The 12,876-nt window shown below is 36.2% G+C and overlaps 1 protein-coding gene across 1 annotated transcript; it reads left to right on the top strand.

Annotated features, from left to right (window-relative positions):
• Nucleotides 1-1,392: 1,392 nt before the first annotated feature.
• Nucleotides 1,393-3,123, top strand: LOC109240848 (probable indole-3-pyruvate monooxygenase YUCCA10). The gene is made up of 4 exons (XM_019407531.1): nucleotides 1,393-2,037; nucleotides 2,141-2,383; nucleotides 2,491-2,616; nucleotides 2,745-3,123. Exons 1-4 carry the CDS (start codon nucleotides 1,417-1,419, stop codon nucleotides 2,910-2,912), a joined length of 1,158 nt encoding a protein of 385 aa, XP_019263076.1. The 5' UTR covers nucleotides 1,393-1,416; the 3' UTR covers nucleotides 2,913-3,123.
• The last annotated feature ends 9,753 nt before the right edge of the window (nucleotides 3,124-12,876 follow it).

Here is a 12,876-nt window from a genome sequence, read left to right as displayed (position 1 = left end):
ATAAACTCTACAAATATATTTTCATCAAGATAGAGTCGAGAGAGAAACATAGTATTAATATTATTATACACTTCAATTAAATTAAAAATTAGGAGGTGATTGAATTATGTATTAGAATTAAATATGCATAAATGTTAATTTGGAACGAAATTATAAATTCCAAAACCAAAAGACACTTGAAAATATAAGCGCTCTTTTTCCTCTAACATGAAAAGAAAATTCCGAAGTACAAATTTTAGAATTTCTTGCCATTGTTGTAATCGAACTTGGCCAGTAATTGTTTAATAATGGCACATATAGTTTAATGCATAAAATATGTATGAACTGTTTGACTAAACTCATACTCGTGAATTAATTGAAAATTGCAACCCAACAAAAAGAATCAATAGACTTCTATCAAGTTCTGATGAGAGAACCAGAACAACTAGTAAAAATCGGGGGTTAATTCTTTTTTTTTTTTTACAACCATACTATATGATTTAATCTGAATATTCTTATGGTCAAAGTTCAATATGGTAGGCAATCAAAATCTAAAAGGGAAATTTTATGCTTTAATTACTCTTAATGGAGAAAGTAAATAATTCACTATAGCAAATATTTTCTATAACAACATTTACCGTAAGTAATATTATTTTAGGTGAGTTGTTATGCCATAAATCTTTGCAAAATTAGTTGATGTTTCAGATTACGGGTATATATCAGTCATGAGCATACAAAACATTTATTAACATTCTTTCTTTAGTAAATCAACTCAAACTAAACAACAAGAAGAAGAAGAGAATTTAACTTCTATGGATATTGATAACGTAACGATTTAAGTTATGTGTATTGACAGTTAAAAAATTTATTCCATACCATTAATTCAGCTTACCATGTAATAGCATGTTATTAGTCCATTTTCCAGATTACCATATATGATTTACTATGAATACTCACCTATTATATATTTAAATCAATTTAATAGTGTAAAAAATCTACTATATATTACCGTGCATAAAATTTAAGTTTATTTTTATGCTAATTAATTGTTCATAAAAAAAGTGAGATTAATAATCTGAAAATAAAACTACTATGTTATCTAGTGTTATAAATATATAATATGTTAAAATGATAGTGCAAAAGTATATCATACTATGAAAAATGTTTACTACTTATAAGTTTTGAGAATACAAAATCATGGTCAAACAATCAATTAGATTACGATTAACCCGTAATCCACCAAATTACGTAAGAAAACAAATAAAGGAAATGAAAAATAAAAGAAGGATTGAAGTCACCATAAATGAGTTACTCAAAAATAGAAAATATTACTCCTATCCTATTGTCAAAAGTTTGTCAGCTAGTTAACTTCCTTGTATATAAATCCATCATCTTTTCTCTCTAAATCCCAACAACAAATTTTGTTTCATTTCAGCCATGGCAACAATTGAAGAACCTAAAGTCATTATTGTTGGTGCTGGCCCTGCTGGTTTAGCCACAGCTGCATGTCTTAAAAAAAGTTCTGTCCCTTACCTTATTCTTGAAAAAGATGATTGTTATGCTTCTATGTGGAAAAAATATTCCTATGATAGACTTCACCTTCATTTGGATAAACAATTCTGTCAACTTCCTCACATTCCATTTCCCTCTTCTTCTCCTTCTTATATACCCAAAAAAGAGTTCATTCAATACTTGGATGACTATGTTTCCCATTTTAATATCTCTCCTTTGTACAAAAGAAGAGTTGAGTCTGCTTATTTTGAAGAATCCACAAGAAAATGGAATGTTAAGGTTAGAAATGGAAATTCTGGTGATGTGGAGGAGTATTTTAGCAAGTTCCTTGTGGTGGCAACTGGAGAAGCTAGTTACCCTTTTATTCCTCAGGTCCCTGGTTTGGAAAATTTTGCAGGAGAGGCCATTCATACTACTAAATACAAAAATGGAGAGAAATTTAAGGGTAAAAGTGTTTTGGTTGTTGGTTGTGGTAATTCTGGCATGGAAATTGCACTTGATCTTGCTAACCATGGAGCAAAAACTTCCATTATCGTTCGAAGCCCGGTATTAATTAATGTTTAATCTGTTATATATCGCATTAATTTTCTAAATTACAAATCCACTTAATTACTATCACTTGATGAAATGTCTTGATTTTTTAAAACAGATACACTTAATATCAAGAGAGATGGCATATTTGGGGCTAGTGATGTTATTGAAGTATAGCGTTCCATACAAGGTGGTGGACTTAATAATGGTGATATTAAGCAAGGTAAAGTATGGAGAAATAAGCAAGTATTATGGGGTGAAAAGGCCAAAAGAGGGACCCTTTGCTTCTAAACTAAAGTATGGTAAGTACCCAGTGGTTGAGGTGGGGACACATGAAAAAATCAAGTCTGGTGAAATCCAGGTACGTAATTGAGAAACACAACTCTGATCGATGCAATATGTTTCATGCAAGCTTTAAAGAAAAGCAAGAATGCAGAAAGTGATGATAAAATATGATGGTGATGACAGGTGTTACCTGCAATGACACGCATAGCTGGAGGAAATGATGTTGTGTTTGAGAATGGTAAATCTCATTCCTTTGATGTTATCGTTTTTGCTACTGGCTTCAAGAGAACTACTCACAACTGGCTTCAGGTAGTATATTTTACTTTTTGAAAACTTTTGTCTTGTCTCTTGTCTTTATTGTTATAATGGATAAAAATTTTGATTTTTTGTTGTTATCAAAGTATATTGTAAATTGGTGTGTTAATTTATATATGTAGGGAGATGATTATCTTTTGAATGAAGATGGACTTCCAAAAGCAGCATTTCCAGATCACTGGAAGGGGAAGAATGGACTCTACTGTGTGGGGCTATCTAGGAGAGGACTTTATGGGATTGCATTAGATGCCCAAAACATAGCCACACATATCAACTCTCTTCTCTCATAATTTCTTGCTCTGGACTCTTGTTGACTGGAAGGTTTTAAAGCCTCTGGAATAATTAATTTCATGTATTAGTAATTAGTATAATAATAGTATGAAGGGGTCCATCGGATGTGATTGTTGGTTAGTTAAATTAATTAAAATATGAGATGTATAGTCTCTATGTGATGTGATGAGGAACATATATATTTTTGTCTCTATACATAGATTTTCTTGGTCAGAGGTCAATATATATGAGTACTATTTTCTTTGTTTATCTCTCGTGCTTCACATTTACTACTCATGGACCCACAGTAATTTAATGGCAAAATACATAGTTTACCCATCGACCTTGTACTCAAATCCCTCTTACACACCTGTTAAATACGGAAATAATATTATACATCAAAACTTTTAAAAGTGTGTCAATTACACACCTCTTTTGCCATATGTCACGCGCGTGTATTACACATAAAAGAGGCGCGTGAAAACTAGAAAATTCATCTCCCTTTTTTAAACTATTTTCTTTCCAAATTAAAGAAAAAAATAACCCATGTCTTCTTCCCCAACCCACACTCCAACGTTCCTCCCCCCCCCCCCCCCTCGTCTTCTTCCCTAACCTCCATCCTAGTTTTGTCTACTCCCCTCATGTTTCGTCTTTCCAACCAACCCCCATGAATAAGAAGAAAAAGAAAAAGAAGAAGAAAAGATGAGCTATTGGGTCTTGTAAAAATCACCATTATTGACCTTTTGGAAAAGCTTGAAAACTTAATTGGGTCTTGTTGATTTTGGTGTTTCATGACCTAGAAAATTAATTTGAATTCATAATTATTGTTGAATAAAAACTTACTTAGGTGATTAATTTTGATAAAATTCAAAAAACACCATTAACAAGTTTGAAACTTTGGGTTTGAGCTTGAATTTGAAATTTGTATAAGGATTTGTTATGGATATTGTTAAAACTTGTTAAAAATCGGGTAAAGACTTGAATCTATAGTTAGGGAAGAAGGTGATTGTAGTGGAAGGGTTGGTGGTACTATGGTGGTGGTGGAGAAGATGAGGAGGGGGTGGGGTTTTTTCTTTTCTGTAATTTTTTCTTTGGGAAGATGAGGAGAGGAGGTGGAGTGGGGGGGGGGGGGGGGTAGAGGGGCAGAGTTTTTTTTTAGTTTTTTTTCTTTTTTCGATTTATGATACGTGTCAGATGTTGATTGGCGCGTGTAATAGCAATCTTTAAGCAGCTGTGGTCAAACACCAAAGTGGTGTGTAATTGACACACCTTTAAAAGTTTTGGTGTGTAATATGATTTCCGTCTTTAACAAGTGTGTAAGCAGAATTTGGGAACAAGGTCGATGGATAGAGTATGTATTTTACCCAACTTTAATCGATGAATCAAACTGAAAATAGATATATGCAGTGCTTTCTTGGAAAAGCAAATCTTAGAGAGCAGCAAATGACAGGTTGACTATTGTGTCCAGCATTCACTTTAAACCCAAGGCTACCCACATAGGCCAGCCTGAGCCAGCTTCATAGGGGAGATAAATTGAGTTCAAATAATTATAATAAACAGACATTTTCTATTGAAACTTTCACCTCCAATGTGAAACTAATGTTGAATATTAAGATCTTATTGACATTAAGATATTTAGAAACTAAATAACTTAGACCATTTATTTTCTCGACATTTGAATGTAAAGTTTGTCTTTATTGAAAACTAATAAATATAAAATTTAAATAAATATTAATTAATCTAATATTATATCAATAAAATATTAGAAAGCTAAGTTTATATGATGAAGGAGGTGAAGGGGCTAACGGTGGTGATGCTGACTAGCAGTAACGGCTAGTGGTTATGATGGTGGTTGATGGCGGTAATTTACTTTGTGGCTGATAATTGTGGTAGATGATGGTGATAGATAATAGTAGTGGCGACTGATGGTTGGCGACATGGCTAATTGAGATCTGGATTAAAATTCACAATTAAAAAAAAACAAATACACTCGACGACTAAAATCGAAATGATTAAAATGCAAGCCGTCATTACTTACAAAAGTTTCTTACTTAGGATTAGGGCTGTACAAAGGAAACCGACAAATCGCACCAACCCGATAATCCGAGTCAAACCGAGGAAAAAACCCGACTATCGTTTGGTTTGATTTGGTTTGGTGTTGGAAAAAAAGAGCAAACTTCATTTGTAGCCATCCAGAAAAAACTAATGACAAAAACTAGCCACAAAATAAATCATACAATTAACAGCCCAAAAACTAATTAAAAGGCTAGCCCAAGACCACTGCCACTCAAAACCCTAGCTTCCTTCTCCCTCAGCCGAAGAAGCCGCTGTCGTCCCAAATATCCATTTGTATTACTCCCATTTTGACGGGTACCATTTGAGCCTGAACCCGAACCCAAATTGGTATTTTGATTCCTTGCAAATTCATGTAACTACAAATTGAACCCATTATTAATTTATTCAAAGCTTCCAGCAAAGTCCCAAATTACAGCACGTTTGACTCCAACAGCAAACTGAATTGCCCGTTAGTCATACCAATCACTCTACTACTGTTCTTATGTTATGTCGGCTAAGGATGAAATGAAGAAAGGAATTAGGGAAATGAATTAGGCAATAAAACAAACTCACGTGAGAGGCACATGCTTAGTTGGACGGCTGAGATACATCAATGAAATAAAGGGTCTAGATTTGTTATCAACTTTCTAACGGTTTGGGCCAGCTGAAGGAGTTATAACAGAATTTGGGCCTAGCTAATTGGGCAGTTATGATCTGGTAATTTCTATTCTCCTTCTCCCAGCTCTCTTCCTCTCTAATCTCCTCATTCTCTTCTTCCTTCTCTCTAACAACCTCCATTAATTCTTCAGGTGATAGCTTGGATTCAATGGAGATTTGAAGCATTTGAGATTGGAAGCCTTATTCTTAGAGTGTCTTTTAATTCTCATTACGTTGGTACAATTGTAACATTTGAACAGTTCAATAAAATTCACCATTTCAGTCCAAATTTGTATTATCATCCATTAGTATATTACAATTGGTATCAGAGCTTCTTCCTGGCTAGTACAAAATGACAGGAGCAGAGACAAGATCTAAAGCTACAGACGAATCTCTGTAGAAATTAGAGACGCAATTTCAACAGTACATGACTACAAATGATGAAAGGTTGGATAACTTGGGGAAAAAACTAGAATTGTTAGTGGAAAAGCTGCTTCCTCCACGAGATGGACTTCTGGGTAGTGCGCCATTGGAGGATCTCTCAAATGTTGGGCCGATCACCAGGCCATGGGTGGGGGAAAACAAGGATAATCCAGGAGGAAGGAACTATGGCCATTCATCTCAATCGCGAGTGGAAATTCCTTACTTTGATGGAGTAGATCCTTGTGCATGGTTGAGGAAATGTGAAAGGTTCTTCCAGCATAACCACATCACTGATCCACAGCAAAAGCTTGAAGAGGCATTCCTTCACCTCAATGGTAAGGCTGAATCCTGGTTCTTTTCCTATCACATAAGTAAAGGAGTAGTTAGATGGTCAGATTTTACTACTGAAATTTGTAGTAGATTTGAAGGAGCATCTAATAGCAAATTAAACCTAATTGGGGAATTCAAAAAATTAGAGCAAACAGGATCAGTAGATGAGTACTTGGAGAAATTTGAAGAACTCAAGGCTTGTGTGTTAATAAGAAATCCTACTATACCAGAAGAGTTTTTCCTAGAATTCTTCATAGAAGGGTTAAAAGAAGAAATTAGGCATACAGTCAATTCAACAAGGCAGTAGAGAAAGCAAGGCATAAGAAGAACCTATTGGAAGCTGTTACTAAGGCTGGGAAAGCACAGTGGAACAAAGGATCAACTACAGGTTACTATCCCCAACCTACTAAGAGTGCAAATGGGGGTTCCAGATTTTCTAATAACAAACTATTTGAGAGTAGAAAGGCTCAAGGGTTGTGTTATAAGTGTGGAGAAAAGTACCATCAGGGGCATCAATGTAAACCTAGGCAACTGAATGCTATATCAGCTGCTACTGAGGAGGATTTAGAAGGGAACCTACAGCAAGAAGAAGGAGTGGTAATTCCAGAAGAAGAGATAGTGGATGAGGCAATAAGACTAAATGCCCTATCTGGCACTGAAGTTCCAAACACCATCAAATTGAGGGGTGAAGACAAGAAGAACTCTCTAACTATTTTGCTGGATTCAGGAAGCACACACAGTTTTTTGGATATGGAGGCAGCCAGAAAAACAGGTTGTCTTATTTCAGAAGTTGTGCCCATGAGAGTGACAGTAGCAAATGGCAACTACTTAATGAGTTTGCACATTTGCCACAAATTCAGGTGGAAAATACAAGGTGTAGAGTTTGAAGATGCAGTCAGAATAACTAGGCTGGGGGGCAATGACATGATATTAGGGGGAGATTGGATGAAAAGGCATAATCCAGTCCTACTTGACTTTGTGGAGTATAAAGTGCAAGTAACTCACAAAGGGAAGAGGGTAGAGCTTAAGGGGATCTACAATCAAACAGAGCTAAAGAGTTTGTCAACCAAAGGAGTGAGACAATTGCTTAAGAAAGGGCAGGCCATATGGTCTCATTTATTCACAATTTCAGCAGAAGAAGTGACAGAATCAAGCATAATACCTGCAGCTATTGACAAGGTGTTGAAGCAGTTTCCAGATGTCTTCCTGGAACCAACATCCTTGCCTCCAAAGAGGGCTCATGACCATTACATTCCCCTGAAATCAGATGCAAATCCTGAAGTATTAGACCCTACAGATACAGTTATTTTCAAAAAAATGAAATAGAGAAACAGGTGAGTGAAATGCTCAATAATGGGATTATACAGCCAAGCCATTCCCCATTTTCATCCACTGTTTTATTAGTCAAGAAAAAAGATGGTAGTTGGAAGTTTTGTATTGACTATAGAGCTTTAAATAGTATGACTATTAAGGACAAGTTTCTTATTCCCTTGGTTGATGATTTAATGGATGAATTATGTGGATCATGCATATACTCTAAAATAGATCTAAGGGCTGGTTATCACCAAATAAGGATGGGGGAAAAAGACATATATAAGACAGCATTTAGAACACATTTGGGACATTATGAATTTAGGGTAATGCCCTTTGGACTGACTAACGCCCCTGCCACATTTCAGTCACTTATGAACCATGTTTTTAAGGAGTATCTGAGGAAGTTTGTATTGGTGTTCTTTGATGATATTCTAGTATACAACTCTACTATGGAGGACCATGTCCTACATTTGAAGAAAGTACTGGAGATATTGAGGAAAGATCAACTTTTTGCTAAGTTGTCCAAGTGTTCTTTTGGCCAGCCCAAGGTAGAATATTTGGGGCACATAATATCAGGAGAAGGGGTAGCCACAGACCCTTCAAAGATTGAGGCTATGGCTTCTTGGCCTACTCCTAAAACTGTTAAGGCCCTTAGGGGGTTCCTGGGGTTGACAGGATACTATAGGAGGTTCATCAGGTCATATGGGATTATAAGTAGACCCCTAACTAACCTGTTGAAGAAAAATGGCTTTCACTGGGATATAGAGGCTGAGACCTCATTTCAAGCCCTTAAACAAGCCATGACCAGTGCACCTGTGCTAGCATTGGCAGATTTCAACAAGCCTTTCATAATTGAGACTGATGCTTGCTCTAAAGGGATGGGGGCAGTCTTAATGCAAAAAGGCAGGCCTATTGCTTATTTCAGTAAAGCCTTAGCTCCTAGACACTTGGGTCTATCTACATATGAGAAGGAATTCATGGCTGTACTATCAGCTGTAGATAAATGGAGACATTATCTCCAAGGAGGCCATTTTATAATAAGAACAAACCATCACAGTTTGAAGTATCTGCTAGAGCAAAGAGTTACCATTGCTCTGCAACAGAAGGGTCTTACCAAATTATTGGGACTTGACTATGAGGTCCAATATAAAAAGGGTGCTAAAAATAGGGTGGCTGATGCACTATCCAGGAGACAGGAGGAAGAATCAACATTATTTGCCTTATCTTCTACTGAACCTACTTGGATGAGTGAGGTGGTGCATAGTTATGAGCATGACCCTGATGCTCACAAGTTGATAACTGAATTGATAACCAATACCAACAGCAGTTCCAATCATACCTTACTGCAGGGAATTTTGAGGTATGACCAGAAGATCTACATTGGCAAGGGGACAGATCTAAGAACTAAGATTTTTGAAGCACTACACCAATCCCCCTTGGGAGGACACTCTGGGCAGCAGGGCACTTACAAAAGGAAGAGGATGATTTTCTATTGGCCTAATATGAAGAATGATGTCTATAAATGGGTATCAGAATGTGATACTTGCCAAAGGGTGAAGACTGAAAACATACATACACCTGGCCTATTACAGCCATTACCAATTCCTGAATTACCATGTTAAAGACATAGCCATGGATTTTGTGGAGGGGTTACCTTCATCAGGTCACAGAAATGCTATACTAGTGGTGGTGGATAGGCTTACCAAGTATGGACATTTCCTAGCTCTCAGACATCCATTCACAGCACAAGATGTGGCTGACCTGTTTTTGAGAGACATTTACAAGCTACATGGGTTGCCTAAGACAATTATTTCTGATAGGGACAGTGTGTTCACTAGTCAATTTTGGCAGAGGTTGTTCAAGTCCATGGGAGTCAAGCTGAATATGTCCACTTCTTACCATCCTCAAACAGATGGACAGACAGAGAGGCTAAATAGATGTTTGGAAGCTTACCTAAGGGCTATGGTGTTTACTAATCCTAAGCAGTGGGTTAAGTGGCTGCCCTTGGCAGAATGGTGGTACAACACCAACCATCACAGTTCCTTAAAGACTACCCCTTTTCAGGCACTGTATGGGTTTGCACCACCTCAGATTCCACTGGGGTCACTACCCCAACCAGCTCAGTCACAGGCAGGCACTTGGATAGCACAAAGACAGCAAATGTTGCAGATTCTTAAGGACAACCTCATTCAAGCCCAAGCAAGAATGAATTTTTATGCAGATAAGAACAGATTTGACAGGATTTTAGAGGTGGGCGATTGGGTTTACCTAAAGCTTCAACCTTACAGGCAAGCCTCAGTAGCAGTAAGAAAGAACCTTAAGCTAAGTGCTAAATTTTATGGTCCCTACAAGGTTCTACAAAGAATAGGGTCAGTAGCTTACCGATTGGAGTTGCCGCTAGGATCTCAGATCCACCCTGTGTTCCACGTTTCTCAGCTGAAAAAGCGCGTAGGTCCTGACATCATTCCACAGCCACAACCTCCGATCTGTGATGAGGATGGTTGTATCTTAGTCCAACCAGTAGCAATCTTGCAAAGGAAGATGGTGAAGGTGAATAATGGAGTGGGGGTCAAGGTTTTGGTTCAGTGGGCTAATTTGAGGGCTAAGGATGCAACTTGGGAAGATTGGGGGTATATCAGAAGTAGATTCCCAGAGTTTGTGGCTAATCTCTGACCTTGAGGACAAGGTCATTGTTTTCATCGGAGGGGTATTATTATGTCGGCTAAGGATGAAATGAAGAAAGGAATTAGGGAAATGAATTAGGCAATAAAACAAACTCACGTGAGAGACACATGCTTATTTGGACGGCTGAGATACATCAATGAAATAAAGGGTCTAGATTTGTTATCAACTTTCTAACGGTTGGGCCAGCTGAAGGAGTTATAACAGAATTTGGGCCTATCTAATTGGGCAGTTATGATCTGGTAATTTCTATTCTCCTTCTCCTAGCTCTCTTCCTCTCTAATCTCCTCATTCTTTTCTTCCTTCTCTCTAACAACCTCCATTAATTCTTCAGGTGATAGCTTGGATTCAATGGAGATTTGAAGCATTTGAGATTAGAAGCCTTATTCTTAGAGTGTCTTTTAATTCTCATTACGTTGGTACAATTGTAACATTTGAACAGTTCAATAAAATTCACCATTTCAGTCCAAATTTGTAATATCATCCATTAGTATATTACATCTTATCAAAGCTGGAATTGCAGGTATACCAAACGGCTCTGGTTTTGGGTTTGTTATCTGATCAGGTTTAGAAGATGAAACTGAAGACGTCGTTGAGGAGGAAATTTTCTTATTGGATGAAGAAGAACTTTTTTTGTTCTTATGAGAACCGCCGCCAACTGGAATATTCCTAATAGTACCACCTTTGGTCCAATGCTTACGACAACTCTTACAAAAGTGACGTGGCTGAGAAAGATTATAATTATTGTAATAACAGAATTTTGTGTTTGGTGAATCACATCTTGGACATTTCAAGTGTTCTTGCTCTAGAAATTGTGGCTTTATTTGTGTATAAATTGATGGATCTTGTATATTTAATTTTCTCTTTAGCCTATAAAAATTCGTCTTTTTGAAATAAACCAAGTAAATTAGAAGTATTGGAACCAAAAATTTGGTTCTTAGTAGTATTGAAACAAAAATTTGTATGTGATATTCTGTTGCCAACAGGTGCAAGATAGTACCAGTATATGCAGAAGTGGACAGGATTCTGAGGCTAGAAGGAAAGTTGATTGTGCGGGACAATGCTGAAACTATACTTGAAATAGAGAATATGGCTAGGTCTGCAAAATGGAAAGTGAAGATGTCTTACTCAAAGGATGGTGAAGGATTGTTATTTGTTCAAAAATCATTTTGGCGTCCAAAACAAGAACATATAATCAAGTCAGTCATTGCATCGGCATAGAAGATAAATTTCAACAATTGGATAAGCCTATGATGTTTTTGATATAGTTTAGTTCACTACCAGTATATTATTGGAGAATATCATTCCAATATAGTGAGTATTCAAAGAAAAATCATTCCGATGTAGTGATCAATACTGTATGTTTGATTTATTGTTTTATCTACTCAGGTCTATTACAGGTCTCTAGCTTCCTTATATCTAAAAAAAATTGTATAGTGAATATATACAAAAATAGACTGTCATTATAAAAAATAAACTAAATAGACTATCATTATACAAAATATAAGCTTGCTTTAGTAGTGAATTAGTAGTATTGAATCAAAAATTATACAAAAATAGACTGTGACTATACAATTTATATACAATAGACTGTCACTATACAAAATAGACTTTCACTATACAAAATATATACTAAATAGACTGTCACCATATAAAATATATACAAAATAGACTGTCACTATACAAAAAATATACAAAATAGACTGTCACTATACAAAATATATACAAATAGACTGTCACTATACAAAAAATATACAAAATAGACTGTCACTATACAAAAAATATACAAAACAGATATAACTATACAAAATAGATGTAACTATACAAAATATATACAAAAAAGACTGTCACTATACAAAAATACACGATACACTCCAAATACATAGTGTGCACACATTACACATACAAAATTGTATATAATTTATATACACTATGTTTACATATTAGAAAATACACATTATATACAATTTTGATATATTGTTCAGACAGATTATACATTCACGATACAAAATACATTTGGGGTACACAAATATATACACTTTAGATACACAAGTACACTCGAGATAGGCTCAATATACACCAAGGATACACTGTCGAACTTAGGATACAATATTTATACATTGCAAAAAAAGGTTGCTCTATCGTGCCAGGCAGGGGTCGTACCTATGACCTTCAGCTTAGGAAACAGGTGCTCTATCCAGTGAGCTACAAGCGCTTATGTTGTCATAATCATTCCTTTCGGCTACTATATGCAATACTTTTGGGCCAAAGGGCCATTTTTTGTAAGTAGGACAAAACATGGTTAAAATATCATGGTATAGCCAGTTTTCACACTGGTCAATGAAAAATAGCCAGCGTTTATCAAGTCAAATAACCACTATTTTGCTGCAACAGGGACCGGTCCAGTATAATATACGGGAGTTCTGGTGCATTTGTGTACGAACTCCAGCATATTATGCTGGACTGGTATACTTTGCTAACTCCTGTAAAATTTGCGGGAGACTGGAGCACCAGTGCTCCAAA

The sequence above is a fragment of the Nicotiana attenuata genome, unplaced genomic scaffold (genome assembly GCF_001879085.1).
Source record: "Nicotiana attenuata strain UT unplaced genomic scaffold, NIATTr2, whole genome shotgun sequence".
NCBI classification, from domain to species: Eukaryota; Viridiplantae; Streptophyta; class Magnoliopsida; order Solanales; family Solanaceae; genus Nicotiana; species Nicotiana attenuata.
The sequence above is the reverse complement of the archived record's forward strand: the minus strand, read 5'-3'. Positions and strand labels throughout refer to the sequence as shown.